At 40.7% G+C, this 27,233-nt stretch overlaps 1 protein-coding gene across 4 annotated transcripts in view; it reads left to right on the top strand.

Moving 5' to 3' along the window:
* Positions 1–27,233, top strand: part of LOC118104682 (MICOS complex subunit mic25a) — a 58,797-nt gene that overhangs the window by 2,596 nt on the left and 28,968 nt on the right. For 2 of the 4 annotated variants that reach the window (XM_035151726.1, XM_035151729.2), the window contains exons 3-6: positions 925–979; positions 2,342–2,498; positions 18,925–18,945; positions 21,818–21,901. In XM_035151726.1, coding sequence (XP_035007617.1) covers positions 925–979; positions 2,342–2,498; positions 18,925–18,945; positions 21,818–21,901 — 317 coding nt within the window. The remainder of the gene's footprint in view (positions 1–924; positions 980–2,341; positions 2,499–18,924; positions 18,946–21,817; positions 21,902–27,233) is intronic. The other 2 variants (XM_035151727.1, XM_035151730.1) reach the window with 2 other exon arrangements.

Raw genomic sequence — 27,233 nt, forward strand, 5'->3', positions numbered from 1 at the left:
CAAAAAATGTTTACAATTAAATCAACAGCTCTTTCACAAAATTTCATCAAATAATGAACATTAAACTTTAATGAAGGCAGGATTTATTACAAAACCGTTAGAAATTATTAGTTTGTGCTGGTTGTACCTAAAAAGCTGACAACCAAGTGCATGTCCACATACACTGACTGATAAGAACAGTATCAGGATAAAGGTCAGTTCTGCTGCTGTTTGCTGTTTTCAGATTGACAAAGGGCATTGTGTCATGTGCTCGCTTTTGTGTGGCAGTCTGCAGCTGCCTCACTGTTGCGCAAATATTTTTCTCTTTGATAAATTATTACCATGTAAATATTATTAATGTAATTAAAATGACATTTTCCTGTTACTTTGTTAAAGTTAAGTTTAAAAGGGGACCCATTCTAGTCAACTAAACACAGATTAGTTTGTTAATAAATTGTCATGCTCACAGACCATAACCATTCGCAGCAATTACTGTTTGTTTACTATGTGGTTATGTTTTTTCTCAGCAGAATTATGCTAAAACCCCTCAACTGATTCCATGTAATTTTGTGGAGGGGTAGGGCATAAGCCAAGGAAGGACCCATTACATTTTAGTGCAGATCTGGATCAGGGGCCTGAACCAGTAATTTCATTTCACTTTCTTTAACATTGACAAAGTGAAACATCATTTTTCAACATGTTCCTTGGTTTCCTATATATATATGATAATTTATTGATCTTGATGAAGAAAACAGGTATATCTACAGGACTGATCCAAATAAAAATGTGGATCTGGTGAATTTAAAAGTGGTTTTGTCAGGGGAATGTTGGGCCTTTGTGGAGGAATGTGCTCTACTGAGTGCTATCCTAGTTTCATCTGTCCTCAAAGCTGATCCATATTCTAATTCCTTCATAGTTTTGATGTTAATCTTCTTTGAATTTCAGATCCAAATCCAACAGGACCATCCATCACAGAAATACATGAAGGGCTGCGCAAAGAGTAGGTGCTCATTATGTCAAGGTCACAGAATTTATTCTGTTGGTATATTGCAATATTTGACTAGACATGCAAAGTTGTGTACATATTTATCATATATTATAATAGTGCACTTATATTGACTAACTTGGAATAAGATTTCTCTTAATTATTGCAAATTGATCTTGGTAAATTTTAGATTTTGCAGAACATCAGATCCATATATATTTTTTGACATGTCCAAAGTTGAGCCTTGTGGGTCAACACATGTGCAGGTGTCAGATGTATAACATAGCAAACACTTGCTGCTAATGTGTAATGTTTATGGGGAATATACACATGGTGAGTGACCCGTCAACACTGCCTGAACTGATTTACTTTGTCAGGCATGTCGCTCCACCACTGGAATGCTCATATACTAGATTAACCTTTTTGGCATGAAATACTGTTTATGGTAATTTCTCAGGCCAGAATTTACAACAAACTGAGAAATAATAAAGAGCTATAGATATTTGTTCCAGGTTTTTCCATATGTCCACTCTGGTTTTAAAACAGAGCTTCTGACAAACACTAAATAATTAATAGCACAATGATTATAGCTTAATTTTAAATTAAAAAGATTATTTGATTCCTCACAGTGTTTATGCTTATACTCTTGTTCTATGACTGCAGCTCAGAATAACATGAGAAGACTGATAATAAATGGAAATAAAAACTAAACCCTCTGATGTCTTTCTTACAAAAACTATCCACAAACTATTCAAAACTAACAATTTGCTCATCAGACACAAGAGCAAAAATACTTTCTCAGGAGTTCTTATTCACAGTATATCCTTAGCCGGACTTTTAATTATTGCATTTTTAAATTTTATTCTAGTTATTTGATCATATAGTTGTTTTGTTTCTTTCAGCATTTCTCCTCATATTATGTATTTTATTCATGATTCTGAAAATAAAACAATGAATGCACATGAAGCTGGATAGGAAGATAAGAGTTAACTAAGCCTCTTGATAACCAGCTTCATATCCAGGAGAACCAATGTTAGGCTTAATGAAGCCAGATAGCAAACAGTATCCTGGGTATGTTGGGCCTGCTTCACACTTCAACCTCCTGGTTTGTGTTCCCCTCATGTATTCACAGTGTGTCTACAAACCATAACTTCATTTGATTTTAATGGGATTCCAGCCAATTCCAATTCATGGATTCATGAATACATACACTACTGAAGAAAACAATAAATACTATAATCGTTTTACCTTTTGGAGAATTCATCCTAAAATTATGGATATTGGTTTGGATCAATAACCCACTGACTGATGTTTGGCAGACATTTGCTGGATAAGTAAAAGGGCAATGGTTAAAACGGTTCTCATCCTCTGCTTCAGCTTTGAGCGTCAGCAGGCTCTGGTGCAGGAGCAGTTGGCCAGTCTGGCTCAGAGGGAGAGAGAGACGGCCGCAGCCACAGGCCTGGATGAGCTGCTGCCCACCCTCATCATTGAGAAAGGGAAAGCACATGAAGAGAAAGAGAAGGCAAAGATGCTGGTGAGTAAAAAAATGGGGATCCCTCAGCACACGTCAAAGCTGTAACCATGTACCTTAAATAATAGGACCCTAGTGAATGTATTCATTTCTTTACCTCTTGTTCTTCGTAAACCACAAGATACAGAGGCAACATCTTACAACTGACATTTTATAACACAAAATAGCAAATTTAACCTCCAACTTAAGATCTTTGCCGATTTATAAACCTCTGTTAGTTGGAAAATCCAGCATTTGTAGGCCAGAAGTTGGCATCATTTCATCTAGGTTTGGCAGTAAAGTTTCACATAATCTTCAATAACAGTTATGTCTTGAGTGGAAGTTTTTTAAAACTGTCTATCAAAGACATGTGGATGCATTCTTGTTTTGATTTGAGAGTGAATGTTGATGTTAGGGTCCTGGTGTCTTTCAGGTTAACATAAGGTTTAACATTTTGAATATAATAATTTGCTCAAGAAGACAAAATGTACCTTCTAAAGTTGTTTTAATGTTAAACAAAAGTAGTAGATTTTTCTTTCCACCCTGTATTGTTTTTGTGAGTTAACAGCACCCTCTACTGTTTATACTTTGAAATGCACCACTGGTGAAATTAAAGTTATTAGGATGAAGCATGATTTACAACCCTGGTTTCTTTATTGCAGAGGGCAAACAAATGCATTTATTAAAAGCAGACTACCAAACATTGGTGTAAAATTGATTAGGATAATTAGACTATGATTCTCTGCTGTATTTTCCTTTGCTAGTAACACTGAGCTGGAGATGCTGTATGCTCAGTATCATGTTGGGGCCTTTTTCCATGACTGCACCATTTTTCTATCACTCATTTTGCTTAAATTTGTCTCAAACTCAGTTTGTTGACTTTCTATTTTTTCACCTTAGTCTATCATTGAAATAATATGTCATTATCAATACATCAAAACTTTCCAATGAAACTACTTTGATTATGTGAGTAATATTTACTGCTAATAATCATAAATATGACGGTAGTGATGTTCAGCACCTGTAGAGCAGAGAACATGCATGCTGCTTGTAGCCTGTTGTGTGTGTGTAGATATGATCACCCACATCAATAAGGACAGAAATGAACACCGGATGAAAACAGGGACATGAACAATGCTGTCTGTCTACTTTGCATTTTACACTCACACCGGTGTTACATGTGTTTCTGTGGTCTGATTAACCCCGTCTGTGCACGTGAACAGTGATTGCATTGATTGTTGTCAGTATGTTGACTTGATGACAGCTTTGCTTTTGCTCATTTTAAATGTTCTTGTTGACACAGTCTTGTCGAATTCAGAATCAGACAGACAATGACTCAACCAGCAGTGCAGTGTGTGGGAGGGAAGCAGAGACAGCAGTCACAGACGGAGAGTTTCTCAAGGATCTGGATAGAAATGACTGTTTCACTGAGATTGTTGTGTGTGTGTGTGTGTGTGTGTGTGTGTGTGTGTGTGTGTGTGTGTGTGTGTGTGTGTGTGTGTGTGTGTGTGTGTGTGTGTGTGTGTGTGTGTGTGTGTGTGTGTGTGTGTGTGTGTGTGTGTGTGTACTAGTCTTTGGTACTTCTATAGGACCTTTTCCAGCATAAATACTGTTGTTGTCGGGACCAGTGGAATCATGGGGACCAACGCCCGGTCCTAATGAGGCAAAAAGTCATTCCCCAGCTCCTGGTTAAGGATAGAGTTAAGAAGTGAATTGTGGTTAGGTTAGGGTTAAGGTTTAGCTTGAATTGGTCATTGTTAAGATTAGGAATAAATGTTTTCAGCTCGTCCACCACAGTGAATGAGAGTCAGTGCAAAGTCCCTAATAAGGATAGCTAGACAAAACTGTGTGTGTGTGTGTGAGAGAGAGTCTCTGCTGCAACTAACATATTGTATTGATGAGCAGTAATTAATCAATGATCACTAATTTGTTATTCCCACACTTTTTTAACTCCCTTCGCTCATTCCCAAAATTAAACACTGTGGATTTCCTGCAGCGCCCAGTCTCTCTCTCTCTCTCTCTCTCTCTCTCTCTCTCTCTCTCTCTCTCTCTCTCTTCTCTCTCTCTTTCTCTTTCTCTCTCTAGCCCCTTTTAAACATTATGCTGGCTTTGCTTGTTCAATTTAAGTGATGCCACCCCAGTGTGCGATTTGTTTAGATCGCATGCCGGTTCTCCAGAATCAGAGGTGTGACTCAATGCCAGCTCTCTCTTTCACATGTACAAGTGCAGTGCCCATTCAAAACACGACAGTTTAAATAGACACTGAGCTGTGGCTGCTCACTGTTAGAAACACTGGTGAAACACAAAAATAGACACCCAAGTTGTGACTACATTCAGTCAGAGACACCAGTTAAGAACTGCAGTTACAGAGGGTAGCTTTTTAGCAAAACTGGTGGTATAAGTTAGTATGGCAAACTGGAACAGGTTGATTTTCAAAGGGAGATTTCTGTCCTTATAGACTAATTGATCATCATGGGAAGTGAAAACAACTGCCTGTGTCTTTCTCTCACTCTCCCTCTCTCTTCCAATTGATTTGTACTACAGCGTCTTTTTCGATATGTCAGCCAGCTATAACAAACACTGGCAAGCTTCCATTGATATGGGTCCAAACATTTAATGATGTTACATTGTAATGAGAAAGTTAACAACTCGCTCCTTGTTTCCTTGTTTGATACTTTTTCTACTTGAGTGTGTGACGTGTCTGAGCATCTTGTTGTCAGCAGTTGGATTAAAGGAAGCTGGAGTTCAGCTTGATGCGGGTGCAACGCAGAATTTTGTCTGTACGGTAAATAAACGTGGTTGTTTTCATGTGAAAACAGGTTGGAGTAGATGTGTGAGAAGTCTAGACAGCATTCAACTTTGAGTGTTTATATGACCCCCCCCCCCCATCACTGCTCCTTTCCCACCTTTTCTTCTTTCTCACCTGTCCTCCGTCTTCAGTCTCACCTCCACTGTGTAACACATTCATTGTTCCTCAGCTTGATTTAGCTGCTGTCTTAAATGTCACACCTCCTTGCTGCTGCTGAAACCTTGAAGAATTCACTCCTAAGATTAAAAAGATAGATGGGCTTGATTTATATATTTCCCATGGCGTTGCTTCTACTTTTGAGGAGATTGAAAGGAAGTGCAAATCTGATTCAAGAGCTCCTCCGATATCGAATCTCTCTGACTAGCAGGTGGGCTTCCCTTTCTTCTTTGCATTTTCCATCAACCTTGCATCTACTGGCAAAAACACAGCTGGAGACTTGGAGAAAAAGTCTCTTCAACCCCTCATCTCTTTCCCCATTGCACCTTAAAGCGCTCCACTTTGAGTGGTTTGAGAGCTGCCTTATTTCCCAGAGGAGTAGACAAATACACACACACACACACACACACACACACACACACACACACACACACACACACACACACACACACAGACACACACTGCTGTTATGCTATCACAATACACAAACACATATATAGCTAGTAAACCCCCAACCTATTTCCCCACATGCACTCCTGGCTCCCTAGCAGGCGGCCTGTATGTAAGGGTTTGGTTGACGAGGAGGTGAGGGAGGCGGGGGAGGCGGGGGGAGGCAACACCTGTCAGAGAGATGAGCTGTTCCCCACACAGCCTCGGGCCTCCTGTCATCAACACTCACTTTAGCCATTTACTCCTGTCTCAGCGCCAATCGACACCACTGGGACTGTTTGTGTGTCTATATACAGTACGTCTTTGTTTGTAGGTATCTGCGCGTGTATTGGACTGTGTGTCAGTTTACAGCAGAGGAATGTGTGTGTTGTAGGGCGATATCTACTGGTAAGGTTCATTAACAGTTCAGTGAATATTATATTCTCTGAGCATTTTTGAATGTGTTTTTGAGTTTATTTGTCATGTGATATATTTAAACTTTTGTTTGGCACACAATTCACTTTCACTGTGCAGCACCTGATCCAGTGGATTCCTTCTTCCTGTGTCATAATTCTTCATGTAGTGCAGTGTTTCCCACATGAATCTTTAAATCTATAGCTGTAGGGGGCGCAAGTGCACACAGGTAACAGATTCTGACAGGTACACAGGGCACGGTCAAACATACTCGAATGCAGGTGAATGTTGTGGGTCAAAGTTCACCAAAGTTGAACTCCACATGAAGCTACGCTGTGGATTTGCGTCGCCATAGGCAGCAAATGTTTTGCCGCCCCCTCGCTCGCACAGATCCCTGTGGCAATGATCTGGCAAGCAATGTTGTAGCCTCAACCAAAAGCATAGTAGTTAGTGTGGTTGACCTCATTTGCTGTCATTTCACTTTCTCTGCAGTGTGTCCCAGAGAATTCATTCAAACTACAACATTAGAAGGCTGCACATTCATAAACCTTACACACAAGACGTTCCAAGTCAGAGGTAAACGTGGGAGTGAAAGAAACCTTCTTGTGTTAGAGAGAGTGAAATGCATTGCATGCCACTTGCAGGAACTCGCACACCTGCAGCTGAAACTATGAATAATTTAACAACTTTTGGACTTTAAGCTAGCATGCGGCAAGTGACACTGCACACAGCTGTACAATGCAGCGACAAACACCAAGTTAGAGAACTTTTATGTTATTGTGAGGAGTTTAAAACAGTTTAATATATAGTATAAATAGATATATAATATATATAATATAGAGCCACCGAAATCAGGATCAGGATCTGACCACTGGGACACGAGTGGCTGACCCACCCCATACCTTCACTCATGTAAAATACCCAAAATACAAACATGGACAAAATCCTTAAATGCAAAATATGTAACTTAAACCCACACCAGGATAGGTTGCAACCTCTACCACTGTTCTTCATTTTTGCCAATTTCTTCTGCTTCTTCCCCTGTGTCATCATCCAAATTCTCACTCCACCTACAAAGGTGCTCTTATACAACTTGACATTTTTGCAACCTGCTCAGAGACTAAATTTAGGCCTTAACAGTTACACGTTGAGTGAAGACACGGAAGAGACGGCAAAGCTACATTAACACCTAGTGTCTCCTCCTATCGCTTTCCTATTCTCATTAGCACCTCCTGTGTTTGTTTTCTTCCCTGGACCAGTCTCTCTACCTCAGAGGTGACATTTGTGCTGCAAATAAAATGTTATTAGTATGCACAAGCATTCAGTGCTGAGCAACACTTTGAAAAAAACAAGCATCTGCTTTAAGCTATTGAACTCCAAAGCTTCCTGGGTGGGTGAGAAAAATCGACTTTCCTACCTGTGTGTGGGGGTTGAATGTTTGTAACCTGCCAGTAGGTTTTTACTCTTGGTTTTTGTTTTGTATATTAGAAGCTTTTATCTGCTGTCTCTAATAAAAACAGTTAAGGACGACAGCGTCACAGTTTAGTGGAAATCAATCGGTCCATGTGCATATTTGTGCAGAGGCAAACAATCAAGAACACATTTGACATTTCAAGGGTTTGTATTTGTCCTTTTTACAAACCAAACAATTCGTATTGAAACTTTGTGTTTCTTTATATTAAATATGCATGTTGTGGTGTTTCATACATATTTTGATACTCCATCCAGAAGTTGATTTACTCCGGGGGAAATTTTCACAGCGATTTCATGTGGAAAATAGGTTACTCTTCTTCTTCTCTGCATCACACAGCATTGCTCCTTCTTCATTCTATGCTGTCTGTTCAAATCCACAAGTGACATTTCTGTGACTCCCACAGACTGATCACATAACAGCGGAATCAAGTTGACACTGCCCTAAATTTTTTTCACCAAGATCAAAATTTCATGCAATGCAAATTAGACAAAATGCTCAAAAAGTTTTGCAACGATTTCACTGCAGTGATTTCATGCACTTGCAGGCTGCAGCAGATTCTATGTAAAGAGCAATTATCGTCAAATGTAAAGCATGACATCTTGTTATGAGAATATTGTCAGTTATGCAGTTAAAACTCAAACGTGTGATAAGAGCTGTTGCGTCCATTTGGTCATTCTGATGTCCCTGCTGTCTCACACCTCCTCCTTTCCTTTAACACCTCGTTCTGATTGTAGTGTGGGCAGTTAAACTGCAAATCAGCCGTAGTTCTGTCATATTGTTTGTATCGGTGAATGTTTGTGTCAGTACGAGGTTGAAGCAGTTTCATTTGGCTTTTGATTTTCTAAACCACATTTCACTTGTAGGTGGGTATTACGGGTTATTAGTTGGTTGTATTTGGATGAAGAAGGTTTGTGAAGGTGTGGTAAGGTAACAAGATGTCATTCCATAAGTAGTCACTAGATGGCATTGTTGAAGTGTGTTAGGTCTGCTAGTGATGCAGGATAAAGCGTGTACTCTTCACCGCTACATGTGCTCCTGGGCAACATGTTCTCGCAGCATTTATTCCTCCTCCTCCGGCACTCTTCTTTTTTATCTTTCTCTATTCAACCCCTCAGTCCCTTTCCTTTGGATGTGTGTGTGTGTCTGTTGGTATGTGAATGTGCAAGCATGATGCGTGTGTGTGTGTGTGTGTGTGTGTGTGTGTGTGTGTGTGTGTGTGTGTGTGTGTGTGTGTGTGTGTGTGTGTGTGTGTGTGTGTGTGTGTGTGTGTGTGTGTGTGTGTGTGTGTGTGTGTGAGCGATGACTCAGAGCGAGGCATTTGACACTGTCCAAAAGAAAGATGATGAAAACTAGAGTGAAAAGCCCAACATTCATTAAAGTCAGACCTGCGATGACAAACACTCAGACCACAGCGGATGATGGCCACACATATTAACAGAATGGCCCTGCTGCTGCTGCTGCTGCTGCTGCTGCATAGAAGAAATACAAGGATGTGTCACTTGAAAAGGGTGGAAATGGTGTGTTTTTGCACTGAATATGCAGCCTTTCAGTTACAAGATGTTCTCGCTAACCAGCAGGGCCCCCTGCTGTCTACGCCTAAAGGACATTTGTCCATCATCATGAAATTAAATTCTCTGCTATAGATTTGTGCTGTTCTTCTAGCTCATTCTCTCTTATTAATCTTTTTTTTCCCCCAAGGTTTCACTAATCTCCATGACTTCATCACACATCCAGAGCTGTGATTTGTTGCGATTTAATGGCAAATCCAATATCACTACCTCAACATTGCGTCCGTCCACATTAAACCAGCCTGTGGTTAGATCAGTCTGTCAATTCACATCACCTCAGCTGCTGTGAGTGTTTGATTTCTAGCAGCAGATGGACATGTCGGTTTAGCTGCATTCAGCCAACCCCGAAATAATCTCCGGATGGATTTTTTCTTTCATTTGACCTAAGATGACAATGTTTATCTTAAATTAAGACTATGAATCTGCTGTTTTTCAGCAGATGATTGCACGTAATTGTTAACGAGGAAATACAAGTGGGACTGTAACAATACAACAATAATATGGTCCTCCCTTATATCATCATCCCATGTTTATTGGTTGCATACATACATATACACACACGCTCAGGAAATCGTCTGAAAAAAACAACACAGAAATTAAAATACTCTTATTTTTTCTGGAAGCACCTGCAATTAATCCATCGTGGTATTTTACATATGTATGCTGGTTAGATATCCAACTCTGCTTGTTTGCCAGAAGACAGCGGGTGGGAGAGAGGGAGGAAAGGACGGGTGTAAAAATCCAGAGGAGAGGGAGAGGGGAGAAAGATGGATCAATGAAAAAGAAAGAAAATTACATGAAACAGTAGAGGGAGAGTTTTACATTGAAACTGAGTGGGTGAACATCAGCCTTCACTGTAGCCACTGCTTTTGAGTCTGTATGTTTGACGTTACTGAGGAGACACACACACACACACACACGTTCAGTCATAAACCCTGAATTTCGCTCTCAAAAACCTTGTCAATGTAAAATACAATGAATAGCGGTTCAGACGCACATATTCACACATGACTAAACCACTTGTTATCAGCCAGTGTAATCACAGACTTGACATCTTTTCTGCATGTTAAAGCAGCTAAGCCCTTTGTGCGTGCTCGCGCTCACTCACACTCACACACACACACACACACACACAGACATGCACACACATACAGTTCTCCCCCATCTTCTCAAGCGACGGTAATTGCTGACGAGCAGAGCGCTCACCGGCTGAGGAGATTTTGATCAGTACAGAGCAGTGTGGGGGTGGGATGGTGGTTGGGGGGGGGCATAAATCTGCTTCAGAGGACAAACGTGTAGGAGTGGAATACCTCTCCCATCAGAGAGCGGTTGTGATGTAATGAGACAGCTGGACCAGACTTATTATCTGCGGGAAAAGTATAATGCTTCCCTGATGCCTGTTCTCACATAGGGGGATGATGATTTATGTTGGAACAATCAAAGTATGGGTCAAAGGATTTGAACTTACCACATAAGATTTCTCAGCTTGTAAGATTTCTTGTTTTCCGAAGCAAATTGTGAGTGTCTTAAAGTCGCATTCATCGCTGTCGAAAACAAAGGCATCAGACAGGCAGCAGGTATCACGTCACTGAATGTGATTTCACATTTGTTCTATTTTTCACAAGTTGAATCACACATGTTTCATGTTAACCGGGTGACGCAGGCGCTTAACATTTAACCCCTGAAACATATAATACTTTTTATTAAACATATTTTACTGTTGTTCTGTGTTATTGCATATTGGAAGATGTTAGTTCTTTTTTTTCTGGTTGCTCTCTGTGATATTGTTTTGCTTTATCTTACATGCATGTGCAGATGAGACGGTGAATGCGTTTTTTATGTTTTTAATTTACTAAGGCAGTGCTCTCACAAGTGGACCCTGGTTTCCTCCTGAATATGGTTTTATCAGAAAGTTGGAATGGGGCAGTGGGGCATTGATTGTTTGTTTTTAAGCAAAATCAACTCTGTGTTCAGTTCAATCAGACTTCAATTGAACTAGACTAAATTTATTGCCATGTACAATAAGAGATGAAATGAGAGTCTATTCGGCGCGTCGAGCCCTCGTGATGTTATCAAGGGGTCTAGTCACTGGTGGTGGTTGATGGGACCAAGAAAATGTTGAGGCTCTGATAAGATGAGTGGACTCAGCTGGGATTGACCAGGGATCTGGATATGGAGACGGGAGGTGACAGGGGAGGAGGAGGGTCGCAGCGAATCACTGAGATGACAGTGATAGAGAGGAGAACCGATTTTTAAGTCTGACAGTACCGACATGATTGGCAGATTGAGATCAAGGCAAAATCTGATTGAATTACCATGAACATCCAACAGCCAGCTGATTAGAAGAGATGGGTTAAAGAGAATTGTGAATGAATGAGACATTAGGGCTGCATGGGCGATGTGACTTCAAATCAATGTCACGATTATTTCAAACTTTTACTTTGTTTACGATTAATGAACGATTATCTTATGCCAGCCCTAAACTCTAGAGAGAATCAAACAAACACAAAGTAAACTTGAGAAGAAAGAACTTCTGATTAATGTTATTGTTTATTGTTAACAGTGGGGGAGTAAGGAGGGAGGGCATGCGGCACGGTAATATGGCATAGGACAAGGTACTGGGCCACCACTGCAAAATGAAGGTAGCGGTAACCCGACAGTTTGTGAATACACACATTGGGGAAAATATCAACTGGATTAGCCGACATAAGCAGGTTAGAGGTTATACACAGTTTGAAAGTGATTAGTGGAGAAGTTAAGAACTATAACTTTGCTGAACATCACTATTTTAAGCTAAATGGGAAATTGGAGCAAATGATTGGAGAAGACAGAAAATGCCTCTGGTTATTGTTGCTCTCGCTCTCTCTCACTCTCTCTCTTTCTCTTTCTCTTTCTCTTTCCCTTTCTCTTTCTCTTTCTCTCTCTCTCTCACTCTCTCTGACTACTACATTTTTTCTTCTCTCATTTCCCCCCATCCTTCATTCTCTTCTTAACAAAACCTGTCCTCTTATTCAAATATCTCTTATCTCTCTCTCTCTCTCCATAGTCTTTCTATCTCTCTATCCTCCTCTCGGTGTCTGTCTTCCTCTCTCTGTCTCGGTGACAGTCTGGGGTGGGAAAGCAGGTTGATGATTAAGTGTTAATTCATTTCACCTCCCCAAGCTATGAGATGAGCACACACATTTAATGAGCAAAGAGCTAGACTTACCAATTCATGCCTCTAGTATTTCTATTGGACTGGGTGCGCATGTTAAACGTGAGTCCATGTGTGTATGCAGGTGTGTGAGTCATCCACAGTGTGGTGATGATTCATGCATATGTATTGGACTGTTGGCCTGTTTTCGTGATTGAGGCATTTGTGGTATATGTGTTAACAACCCTGTAATACTGAGGTAAAACCTCTTTGATTGCAGTGTGGTCCTGACAAAGCAGCCACTTTTTCTTTAAAAAAAAATGTTTGACTGTGTGTACATGCATCCAATGAGAGGATGAAGCAGAACTATCCCTCTGTTTTAAAGGAGGGAGGATTGTAGTGGGAGCACCGGAGTATCAGGTGGGACTGTGTGGAGAAATTTGTTTAGGTCAGGATCGAGTGTGAACTGGTCTAGGGCGTCATTTACATACTAGAGCTTTCTGATCCGTGTCAGACTAAACCACATCCATGAGACAGAAGGAACTCTTTGTTTTGTCTTGGCTCTGTACACAGGACACAGACGAACATGTTCAGAGAGTTTGTGGCCATACGAGCCGACACCAGTGTCTGTGTGTTGTCAAGAATATCATGTGTTACTACGTTACTTCCTGCCTCTGCCTGCTGCACCACCTCTCGCATGAATAATGCGGAGGATTTGTTGCTGTTGTGCACGCGTCTGTGCAGAGAACCACCCGCTGTGTTGTTCACGTGTGAAAAGCAAACAAACCCAAAAATTGGGTCTGGACAGGTATACAGGGGTATGTGTACATCATTTGACTTGTCAGCTGACACCTACAGTGCCCTATGCTAGAAGTAATATTCATGGTATGGTAGCCTGGATTACTGTTTTTCTGGAGGTGCCAGTCAGTGGAGGCTTATATAGAAAACAATAGGTGCGAAATGTTGCATCATACACATCCAGTATGTGTGATTCTTTATTGCATATCTTTTCTGTATATATGTGAGCGAAAGTGTGCAATGTTGCATGTTGGCTCCATGTTTGGAGGAACCTCATCTCCTACTTGTGAATTCAAGTTACAACAGTGAAAATAATTTTCTCGGATTCTGTTCACACTCTCTTGTCGTTATTTATTTCAGTGAAATATGAGGGACAGTTGACAAAAAATGCAAAATAAGGTAAATATGATGTAAACACAAATTAGCTGCTGAGATGTAAACAACAGTTGCTCAGTTAACAAGGGAAATTCTAATAGAACAGTTTTTGAAAACTTTCTTTTATGCGAACCTCACTGGGGATCTGCAGTTTTAGCCAAGCAGCAGCATCGACCAAACATGAGGGATTAAAACACTCAGCTGAACCAAAAGCTTTTATTATTGGCACACATGATGAATGGGCCTGCTACACTTATTCCCATAGAGAGGTGACAGGGAGAAAGCTGTCACTGAAAGATTGAAATCTTTCAATACAGTGGAATCATCACTGTTATTGTCATTTTTATTAATATTGATGTAGGTAGACTAGTATTATTCTCTCACACACGTGTACGCACTAGGGTACGACTTTGTGTCAACCTTATGCAGAAGTATAAACCAGGGACCCCTTTTGCAGGGATTGTCTTTCTATTCTCAAGATGAGTTGACCCCCTTCATCAACAACCACACTTCACATTTGGTTCTCTGTGATTTCACTGCATATCACCATGTCATCATTAATGCAAAACAAATCCGCAGTGCAAGCTTTGAGACTGTTGGTAGCTGTGGTTGATGCTGGACAGTATTTACTCTTGGTTTTTCAAATTGCAGTAATCGGACATGGTTTTAATGACAATTAAAATTTGAAGTGGTAATAGCAACCGTTTACCATGTTTTACGGTCAAACTGGTAACGTTTCATCATGAAATTAGCTCTTATTTTCTCCTCTCTGTCTGTATTTGTCTTTCTCTCCGGCTCGTTCCATCTAATTAAAAAGCCAAATCGGCAGTTTGACAGCAAGAACTGTTTGTCTCCAGCCTAATCCTCATCTTCGCCCTCTTTCCTCATCTCTGTCTTTCTCCCTCCTCTCCTGACTCCGCATAGAAAACAACAACAAAATCTTTTCTCCCCAAACACGTAGATTTATTCAAATTTACTATTTGCATAATTCCCAATTTACATAATTGATTTTTAAGGAAGCGTTCTTCACCAGGTGAGGTGATGTTTTAGACCAAAAGGTCTCATTCTGTCACACACACACACACACACACACACACACACACACACACACACACACACACACACACACACACACACACACACACACACACACACACACATTCTGCGCCTCTCCTTTTTCTGTTATTCTGTGTCACTTCCAAACAGATAAAGATACACACACAGACACACAAACACATTTTGTTGCAGTCATTTTCTGGAGACTCACCATAACCCTAAACAGAACTACATCTCACCTAACCCTAATTCTTTACATAACCTTAATCTTGAACCACTAATCAAAGCTTTTTCCCAATTGGGGAAAAAAATGTCGCCTATGACACACACACACACACACACACACACACACACACACACACACACACACACACACACACACACACACACACACACACACACACACAGTGTGTTGCCAGAGCACTGATGTCTAAAGTGTAAATCAAGCATGAAGTGTTGCCGAGCTGGTGCATCTGCTGACCCTCATGGTACAATCACAGTAAACATGATTCAGTCAAGCATAGATAATGAAATGTATTGTGATCCATGACATTGGTGTGTTTATTGAAATGGGACATCATTTATTCCACTATGTTGGTAAAATATTTCCCCATTTGACCTGTAAATCAGTTTTGTAGATGCAGGGATGCTGTGGTTCTGGTGGCAGGAACTGAACGCAAACCTCGACCTCAGCTTCCATTTGTCATCATGACATAATGATGACATTACATAAACCCATGAGAAGCTGGGCCCATCCCTACTGATGAGTGGGATTCGCCCTCTATGATTGTGCATCTGCATAGATGTTAGACCAGGATGCTGCTGCTATTCTTTACCCCGCACCAACAAACGTCAACAGTGTTTACACCCCCAACAAACATGCGTCTAAACATTGTTGACGTGTGTTGGTTTGTTTGTTTTAAAGCAAGATTACTCATACACCACTGGACGGATTACCATTAAACCCTGGTGCGGATCTGGACCAGGGGGGCGAATCCAGGAATTCATTGTGAGATAGGGCATATTTCGAGATTTTCATTAATTTCTCAGTAAATATTTAATGGATCTTGATGAGAAAATCAGGTATGTTTAGGGGACAGATATTTATTAGTATGTAATTTGGTACAGATCCAAACAAAAATCTGGATGTAGTAAATTTAAATCTGGTTTCACAAGGGGATGTTGGGCCTTAGCGGAGGCATGCACTCTGGGTGCCGTTCCAGTCTTGATGCTGTATGAGAAGCTGCTGGCTCAACAGTTTTGTAATCATAGGTCTTTATAGGGTGGTTCTTCCTACCCCCTGAGAAGACAGCCATCAGAGAGAGGGTGGAGAGGCAATATTCTTTGAATATGGGGACAACATCGCACATTTTCAGGCTTTTATGGTAATGGCCTCAGTTGATTACATGTAAAGAAACAGAAATGGTGGGAAGAATGAAAAAAGGGAGCTCGAGAGGGTGTTAGAAAATTCCAGAAATTGTCGCCCCCCCAATCAAATGAGGAAAAGCAATCTGAACATCCAAACACCCAAAACATAAAGCAGCTTTAGAAGGAGGGAAGAATCAGCTCCTTATTGTACATCTTAGACAACGATGTGGGGGACAGGGAGGGTCATTTTAGAGGGTGACTGCATCATTTGAAGAAGGTCATCTGTTGGAACCATGATCCTTTGGTAGGTTTTCTGACAATGTAGGCTGAAAGGCATGTCCACGCACCGTTTTTAAAAATATGCTTAAACCGTTGAACTGAATTCCTTTAAAGGTATTCTGTTGTTTGATTTCACATTTACAGTGCGGTGTCATTTATTGTCACAATTAATTTGATTAATAAAACATTACTACTTTATCTTTGGATAACCTCTTGCTGAATTTATGAGCCTTAGTCTATTTGGTACTTCCCTGGCTGTGTTTTTGCTAGCTCAGTCGATCCAGGCTTTTAATGTCCAGAATGAGGTTGCTGACTGTTGGTCACTGGGGAGCACAAAAACAATGAGGGGAAGTACCTGAAATGTCCGCTACGGCCCACAGACTGCACCAAACTACTTGGGTGTGTGTTTGTCTGCAGCAGTATCACAATGAGCCCCTGTACCTCTCTTTTAAAGTCGCTCATCTATGGAAATAGGACCAGCACACTCCTGTGAGCACTCTGTGGGAGGCCACACACACACACACACACACACTCACATACACACACAAACACACACAGTCAGACTTAGGCACATATTCAGTTTAGGGCCAGTCACAGAAGAGTGGGGAGGTTAAACAGATGGCATCGGCTGTATCCATTACACACACACACACACACACACACACACACACACACACACACACACACACACACACACACACACACACACACAGACACACAGACACACACACACACACTGTAGCAACTGGCTTTGTGAGTTCACCTCATTTAACTGAATAGTGTTTTTATGAAGCATGGCAACATTAGAACCACCCACCGCTCTAATCTACCCCTTTCGGTTCCGTGTCTAATGCTGGACTGGGAGCACTTGGTTTGAGTGGGCAAGGCTAGACACACCCAAATATGGTCTCCTGTGTGTCTCCGATATAATGCTTTAACTGAATGTTTTTTGATTTTGTGATAAATGCATTGTAACATATTGTATTTTCAATAAATATTTAATGGCTATATTCAAGACTCGTACGTTTACAGGTCTATAAATTATCACATAAAAGAGATCGTGAGATGGTAATCCTCAGTCCTGCTATAAAATAGGCAATAAACACACACCTGCCTTTTTAAACATAAACTTGCAGGGTAAAGAACACTACAATGATATTACATTATATTGCTCGAAAAACATATTTGTTTGGCTTTTACTAAAGACTGAAATGTGGCAGTGATTAAAAATCGATATTCAGTGTTTGTTAGGCTTTCTGCAAAGACACAGTCTGGCATACAAGCAGTTGAATATATAGGTTTGACAAGTACTGATTTATGACCAAGATTCAAGGCCCTTTAGATTTGATGCAGTGAAGAGAGACAAAGCAGATGGTTGGACGGGGAGTGTGGATATAAGGTTGACAGGCGGTGAGAGTCACGTGCAACATGACTCTCAACAACATCTTCACTGTGTGGAAAACTGTTTGGCTGCCTGTGCCACCAGTTTGACCAGTGTGGAGATTAATGATTAGAATTTCATGCTTTTTATTTATTTATTTATTGTTTATTTGATTATTAAGGACAAAGCACAATCAATGAACATATGTAACAAATAGCTAATGTCAACGTGCCGGAGTTAGCAAGAATGCTAATTTAGTAATAGATACAGACACCAGTGTTCAGGAAAAAAGGACAAAACACATTATTCTCAAGCCCAAATAAAAGTTATCATCATGTTGCAGTTGCAGAATGAAGGGGGTTTAAATTACATACTATACATTTGGCAAATAAGGTTTTATAACTAAAAACAATATTATGTTGTTCTTTTTAATTATTTTTTCTTTTGCAGATGATAAAATACAAAAAAATCATAACAGTAACAAATGAGACACAAAATTTGCTGAACACATTTTAGCACTAATGATTTACTGGACAGAAAAAATACTGGCGAAAAATGATTAAAAATAAGAAATGTGCATTGTCTCTGCTTAAGTAGATTCACACACTGCAATCCACTTATACATAAACAATGTCCACAAGTAATCAAAACGCAATAAGTTAGTATTAGTTCAAATGTAGGTGACTATTTATCGGCCTTCTTAGCTAAAGCATCAGCTAATGCTGATTACTATAAACAATTCTCCCTATCGACCAATTATTAATCGGCTGAACCAGATTACTCAACACAACACACTGTAGCACCAGCTTTTGTGAGTTCACCTCATTTACCTTTAATGAGTCATGGCAACATTAAGGCTACAAACTGCTCTAATCAATACTTTCAATCAGCTGACCGATCAGTTGATCTCTACTAACACGTAGTCTCCAGCCTTACATATGCAACTGGCTGTAGATTATTCTGTGACTGGCTGTACGAACCCTGTGCCCTACTTGTTCCCTTTTGAACTGTTATCTCTGCTTGAGCTCTCATTTTCTCCTCATTCCTAGCTGCTCCTTTATTCATCTCTTCCTCTCCTCCCTTTTTTCTTTTCCTCATTATACCTGTCTCCTCTTCCTCTCTGTCTCTTTCGCCATCTCTTCCAGCCGTGTGCCTTCCTCTTTATATCCTCTGCTGTCTCACTAACCACCGTCTCCTCACTCTGCCCTAGCCTGCAGATTTGGATGCCTGGGTAAGCAACACTACTATTGCTGGTGTCTCCTGTTTTTAAGCCTTTTCTCTATACCCCCTCCGTTCTCTCTCCCTCTCTCTTTCTCTCTCTCACTTCTCTATTCAAATGTCATGTTTTCATTGTGCATTAAAGCGAGTGTGCTGCCGCCACCATTCCGCACAACAACACTTTGGGAGGTATTCAACTAGAAAATTACACATCATCTGTGCTGCTGGCAGATGTGATTTTACACACACACACACACACACACACACACACACACACACACACACACACACACACACACACACACACACACACACACACACACACACACACACACACACACACACACACACACACACACACACACACACACACACATACACACACTGCCCTTACATCCAACAGCCACTGTAGAAAGATAGAAAGAGAAAGTGCAGTGAGCCACAGCAGGGATTTGCAGATGTGCTGTTTGGGGATGCATGGGCCTGTTAAATGCGGATAAGATTAGACTGGATTACAATACATGTAATGCCAATCTGTGTTTGCGTCTTCACGCCTGTATCCAGCGTATCAGCTGAGAGCACAGGAGATCAGTAGATCAGGCAGGGAAGATGCTGTTTTTGCTCCATCTGATCTGTATCACACCCTCTAATGCACAAATCAGGTACAGCAATCAGTCACCATTATACTGTGTGTGTGTGTGTGGGGGGGCATGTCGTAATATATACTTTCAGTACTACATTAAATTCGTGCCTCATTGCAGCTTTTTGCTGCCTCACTCCCTGCCAGCTTCACTGTGCTCATACACCATATCCTGTTCATACTGCTGCACTACACTACTCATTACCCTTATTGTTTTAAACAGAGTGTATAACTGTGAACATGTGAACATCTGCAGATCAACTGTTTACACTGTAGAGAGAATCCAAACACTCAGTGTACACACCGCGTGCATGTTATCTATCATTTTATGCATTTTATCCATCATATGTGGATCAGATTGTGCAGCTGTCTTTCTTTATCTACTGCACGCTCTCCACAGCATGACTAAAAATACTGACAGATGCATGTAAGATCCTAAACCACGCCGCAAGGTATTTAGTGCATCAGTTCAATCTAGCTCACTGACATTTATTTTGGCTTTTAGTGGCTCAAATATGACTATTTTAATATATTAATGATACAAATATATTAAATGTTTTTATATAAAAAGACTGCACAATACCCTAATGGCTAGAGAAATGACTCTGACTGTCCATGAAAATGATTTCAGATCCTTTCATGCTCCAACAGAAAATCAGATTGTTATTTTGTGATTGGATGATGTAAATGAGATGGACCCAGATCAGTGTACGGCTGTGTGTTGCCATTCAGCTAAACTGAATTTTGATTGTATTCATCTTTTAAGACTATCCCTCTCTGTCTCTTTTTTTTTACCATAAACCCTTACTTTCTATTACATGATTAATTTGTATTTATAATTTTTTTTGTCCCAATTAGTGAAACTGTAATAATATAAAAATGCTGCATAGCCCCCATACTGTAAAAACAAAGGGTGGGTCCATTGCAGAAGTCATGTTGTGTCTTCTGGTAAATGTTTTCCGTTTATTTGAATATCTACTGCATGTGCATTTCTGACTTCAAGCTGAACTGGCAACTTGTTTTCACAGTGCATCTTTTTGACGTCTGCTTCCTGTCTCTTCCTCTGCTTGCATGATGCTTCGCCACGGTGACCCAAACTATGGGTCGTCCTACAGCTCAGAGGGCATTTTAAATGGTTTCACCTCATCGTAATGCCGTCATCGTCATGTCAGCACCTGCCACCGCTGTGCCGGTCTCATGCCACCTCAGTAGTTTTGTAAGTTTTCTTTCATTAGATGGACCAAATATCCAATAACCATTCCTTTATTTTTTACTTTGCGGTATATATGTGATGTCTTTTATATTATCATATATTTCAATCAAGCATAATCATGATATGCCCATAGGGTGCTTCACAGATGAGTCGCACAGAAACAAGTTACTGGAATAATAATGCACTGAAGACACAAACCTGTAATTTGAGGCTGTAGTTGCATACTTGTGGAGGGTATAATATTTTTTACTATGGTCTACCAACTTAATCTTTTGTTAAAGGAAACTTCTTAATGTTTTGTTCTCACGTGGCTGCAGAAAGGATGTATCTGCAGTAGCTAAAAGTAGAAATTCATCAGCTAATATACATAATATACATACTCAATTGCTTTCTTACACCATGATTACAAAGCAGTGGCAACACTTCCTGTAACTGCTGTGAAGTTCTGGTATGTAGTCATGTTTATGTTGTAAAGTGATTACATATGTTTTTTTTTATGTTAAATGAAGACGAGTTGATGAGTACTTAAAATTACATTTCATATCATAGGTGAGATGTGTATCCAAGTTGATACTATACACTTTATTAGAGACCAGTGTTATAGGCATGATTTCTGCATCTGTTGCCTTGTTTCCTCCTTCCACTTCACTTCCCTGTGTGTGTTGCTGAAGTCCATTATCTTTAAACATCATTCACCCACCTTGTATCTATATCAACTTAAACATTGATAAATGAAGAACATGACACAGGCCGACCCAGGTGTTATTTGTGTAGTAAACTGTCATATGTCAATATAAAGAACCTCTACAACTTCATTTTCTCTTTACTCTTATTTTCATTCTATTATTGTGCAATATTTAGTAAATCCAAATTTTGACTTAAAGACAGTCTGTCTGTAATACTTATTCCTTTTTTATTACTTACTTAACTGCCTTTTATTTTTACGTTTTTCACTCGTTTGTGTCGTAGAAACGTTGTGACAGTCTTGATTCTTCAATCTCTCTTCTTCTCCTTCATCTTCTTCCTATTCAGGCCAGACAACTGGAGAGGAAAGAGAAGGAACTTGCCAGTATCTCCAGCTACTATAAGGAACAACTAGAAACACTGGAGAAAAAGGTAGATACTGTTTTATATATATACATATATATATACTGTAGAGATATATATATGTATATATATCTTAAGAGCATTCATACAATGCAAATCAAATCACCACAGCTCACCAGAATGTCTTCCTAAATATGGCTAAATGAGGCTTCCTCGAATGTGTCCATTAGTTGCATTGCATTCATTAAATTCCAAGATTTCCAATTTTTTTCATTGGTTTTTCTTTTGAGGTATTTATTTTGGGGGGTTGAGGGAATGAGATACTAACTCTTTAAAATGTTGACATGAATAACAAGAGACCTAACTAATGAGATAAAAACATCCAGCAGGCTTTCACTGAAAGGAAGTCTTCACACATCAGGAAGAGTAAAAATAACGCAGTGTGTTATTCACTCTCCGTGGAGAGTAAAATCTTGCTGAGACACAAGACTTTTCCCTATCTTGGAAATGTCAAGCCCGCACACCAGTGTCAAAATGTAAATGTAAATGAATTGAAAGTTCCAGCAGACAGACGAGAGTCACGACTTGCTGTTGATGGACCAGCACTCAGGAGAGGTTTCACAGCGCTCTATCTCTCAGAGAGCTTCAGCTGCCTAATCAAATGTACTGTGCTTTTTCCTAACACTGTGTCCTTTTACCAACATCCCGCTGGTTCTTTTCACAAATCAGAAAAAAAGGATAAAAGCGGTTTGTTGGGTGCTTTTAAGAAATGATGGCCTGTGTTCACTCCGTCTGAGCCCTAATGCACAGTTGATATTTTGCACCCTTTTAAAGCTCAGTGGTTTGGTAAATGTTGCTTGCTTTTTACACAGTAAACCTGTATTTGTTAAGGGACTTTGTGAGAGACCAGTTTGGAACTGGTGTGTTATTGTCGGGTCAGAAAAAGCTGTTTCATTCTCGTAAATATCTACAGAGGCTGGATGAAATGATGAGTGTATGAGATTAAAGGGATAGAGTGAAAGTTTGTCTGAAGTTGGTGGACATGTTCATGTTCATTATTCCAACGGGCAGTTCAAAACCAGTATGTCAGACATGCTCAGAAACCAGGGCGATTTTTTGAAACGCAGCAATATAAAACAACACTACACCGTTACAGCCCCGATTTTAAAATCTTGAACAGGAAAAGAGCGGTGGGATATATAGGTGTTAAAGCTGTTCAGTTATTATGATGTTTTGAAATTGTTCGAAAAATGCTTGAGACTTAGGTGAAAATTAGTAAGTAAAAAGAAGACGACTGTAACATACGTGAACTGCTAACTGTGGGTTCCCCTGTCACTGAACAGCTACCAGGACTCGTGAGTTGCAATATAGTGATTCTTATATTCTGTCTTTTCAGACACTTGCGCACACACACACACACACACACACACACACACACACACTTTCACTGTTCTTCCTCCGACCCGTCTTCTGGCCGTCTTGCAAACAGTCTGGGAGAGTCTCTCGGTGTGTCCGCCGGCCCGGCCCCAGCACGCTACTGCTGATAAAGGAGAGAGAGTGATTAGCCAACACAGAATACCAGTGCACAATCAGACTCCCTCCCTGGCAACGTTCCCCGAACCAAATCCCTGATCTCTCACTCCTGCAGCCGACGCTGATCACACCCCACTACCACAAAGACTATTTTTTTATTATTTTTTGAGTTAAGCATTTTTGTAAATTTTTTAAACCTTATGTATTGTGTTCTTTTTTTGGGGAAAAGGGCATTTATTTTTTATTAGAGTACTTATTTATAATCTCTCCAGTTGAATATGAAAACTGACAGTATAACATTATTGCGTTATACTTTCTTTGACTTGACAGTCAGATGTTGACGACATTCAGATGTTGACACATCTTACACTGAATGATAATGCTAGCTAGACATTATGATGTTCCAGACCTTTGTTGGAGGAAATTTTCTCTGTCTCGACCTCTTTGAATTTTGATTGAAAATCCCTGATAGAGAAAGATGAGACAAATATTTCGATTTTTTTAACAATACATTGACTGAACGAATAATGTGTGAAAAGAGGCAGGTAGACTCACATACACTCTCACACACACACCTCTCCCCTAACCGGCACTCCGTCTCTTCACACACCCACTACTCTCCTTCCAGTATTCAGTAGACGCTCTATGGGACTTGACTGCCCCACCAGCCCTCTCCCTGTCGCTCTCCCTTCCTCCAGCGGGGCCCATCAGGCAGACGGGGGACCTTATCAAGTCCTATGCACTCGCCTCCTTTAGGCCTCTGAGAAAACCTTTTACATAGCCAAGTTAAATGGAAGGGTCCCTTGCACACCGTGCAGCAAGCAGCACACACTGCAATGCTTGACGGAAGAGACTGATTGGCAGAAGAGTTGAGGATGCTCTATCTTTCTCCGCTCACCGCCACAGTCCCCTTTTTTTACTATCGCTTTTTTTCACCCCTCACTTGCTCGTAGCTGACCTGCATGTGGATGAGGGAGTAAGAAAGAGGGGGACTGAGAGCGAGAGATAAAGAGGCTATATGGACTGAGCATTAAACAGTCCATCCTGAGCTGGCGTCCATCTTCCTGCTACTCTTCATTTTCCCATCCAGCATTCCATTCATCCAGCTCTCCTTTCATGCCCCCTTGCCTTTTCTCTGCTTATCTTTCTTCATTTCCCTCTCTCATACCTGTGGCAAATTCCAGTTAGGTTAAAATAAAGGGCCACTTAAGAGTCGAATTGTGACAGATCCATATGCATAAATAAAAAACTAAAATTGAAACAGTTATCTGTCTCACTTCTCCCATTATTAATGATCCGAGCAGGTAAAGAAAAGCTGAACATTTTCTCTCTCAAGGCCTTCCTTACCGCCAGTATTGTATCAGATCTACACACAGAGATTTATTAGGAACATCATCCCCTCAATCTCACAACAGCCTCCGTTCATAATGGCATGTATTTCACAATGAACTTTCCCCAAAAATTTGCACTTGAGCACAAATAAACAATCACCTAAAGTGACAGAATCCAACAGTTTATTTGACTGTACTTTGACTTCTTTTGGGGGAGTATTCATGCCGCCCATCTTCATGTAAAGTCTATGCTCACATTGTTTTATGCAGATTTGACCCCACCTTCTGCAGACATCAAGATTAATCCGACCAGGCTACATTTTGCCAGTCTCAAGATGTCTAGTTTTGCTCTGCCTGTGCCCACTGCAGCCTCAGATTTATTCTAGTCATCTCCGACACCCTGAGCATTCTTCTCTGACCTCTCTCACCAAAAAGTATTTTCCTTCTGCACAAGTGTTGTCCAGTGGATGTTTTTCTTTTTTCACACTGTTCTGAGTGAACTCTGTTGTGTGTGAAAGTCCCTGGAGATCGGTAGTTTCAGAAACACTCAAACCAGCCTGTCAGGAACCAACAATCATAGCACAGTCAAATTCACTGATATGTGACATATTTTTCTCCACTCTGATGTTTGATGATGTTTGATGTGAACATTACCTGAAGCCGCTGAACTGTATTTGCATGATTGTATGGATTGTGCTGCTGCCACATCGCTGACTGATTGGATAAAGGAATGAATAGGCATGTGTTCAAAACAATTGGCTGCAATTGACTGTGAATAGCTGGCTGTGTTTTATTCCACTAATAATCTCAGAGGCCAGAGCCTTTTCCATACGGCTGTATTGATTTTTGTATTGAAAAACACACAAGCACTCATGCACATTCTGTTGCTGCATCTTGATGATCAGAGGCAGTGATTTAAACCAAACGTAAGAGCAGCCAGATTAGAAGGAGAATCCACTTGTAATTGGTGTGTGATCTTCCCCTGAATCAACATTTTACCTTGGTTTAGTAGCAGCCTCTTTTAATAGGCTAATGTGTGTGTGTGTGTGTGTGTGTGTGTGTGTGTGTGTGTGTGTGTGTGTGTGTGTGTGTGTGTGTGTGTGTGTGTGTGTGTGTGTGTGTGTGTGTGTGTGTGTGTTACCTGTACAAAACACTCTCCGGTGTCCAGTTTGCCAAAGGGATGGACGGAGATAATAGATTTTGTGTTTGTCTAAAGGCTGTGGATGCTGCCTGAGTCCGCTACCGACACAACTCAAAAAGCTGTGAATGTGTGAATGTGACAGGTTTGTGTTCATGCTGTCACCTCCGAAGTAATTGTGATAGAGTGGCCAATCTACAGCGCAACTTAGCATTGCCCCTCTTCCACACGATATAAGACGTCCCAAGAGTGAAACTAACATTCCAGTGCATCCTCCACATCTCCTCTCTCTCCGTCCTGTTCCCTCTCTTCTCCATCCCTCTCTTGTTTATTTGTGGAAGCCTCTCTAATCTCTGCGCAGAGTACAGGTGGAGTATATCTGTCTTCTTGTGGCAACATACCCTATGACTCTGTAAACAACTCTCAGTTTAATATTCACCTCTTTTAATCCCATCTTCTCCCCTTTGTTGACTACTGCCTCTGAAAAAAAAATTAATCCGCCTTCGTCCAAGTGTGGAGCGTGAAGCAACCCCTCCCTCAAAATCCTGACATCAGGCACTTTCCTGGAGGGTGTTCAGACAAGCATTCAAATACAAACACAGATTTAGTCACACACCTGCGTGTATGCAAGCTTACACACACACACACACACACACACACACACACACACACACACACACACACACACACACACACACACACACACACACACACAAGCAGCACACGTGCACCTACACTAATCCCCTGCATGAGCCATTCCAACACCCCCAAAACCTTGCTTTCCCCCATTGAGAGTTATCATCCCCCCGTCTCTCCACATTGGGCTTTTGTCCCCACGGGTGCAAATGACTGGGAAGAGCTGAGAGTGTGTGTGCCAGTGATAGTGCTGCCACCTCTCTGGTGTCATGAGAGCTGTTTCTCAGGGTGTCTTCTGTCAATAGACACAAAAAACACACAGCCCTGCAGTCCCCCATCGAGAACAGGATAAGCTACACCTGCCAGTCTAAATACTTCCCTCTCTCTTCCGCTGTCCTCATTATCCCCATGTTCCCTCGTTTGACTTGTAAGACAAGAGACGTCACAGTTTGTTTAGTAGCATCTGGTGCAACATCCCTCGCATAACTATCAAACTACCCATGATTTTTACATAAAACACAGTGTTTTTTTAGATCTGAATTGTGTGTTTTATATGAGAGACATTAAAGACATACTTTGTTCAGAATCAGAAATGTGAAAAAGGTTTTCATTCAGAAGAATCTCTCCAGAGCACTTGGTTTACTTCATATGATTTTCTTAAATGTTGGACTCACAGCTGAGGAAACTTTTTAAATAACAGGAATTCTAAACAGAGTTTGGTGTATTTGTTACAGTGGCAGCTCTTCTGGTTCAGGAAGCCAGG

Source organism: Hippoglossus stenolepis, chromosome 3 (genome assembly GCF_022539355.2).
Source record: "Hippoglossus stenolepis isolate QCI-W04-F060 chromosome 3, HSTE1.2, whole genome shotgun sequence".
In the NCBI taxonomy this organism is placed as follows: Eukaryota; Metazoa; Chordata; class Actinopteri; order Pleuronectiformes; family Pleuronectidae; genus Hippoglossus; species Hippoglossus stenolepis.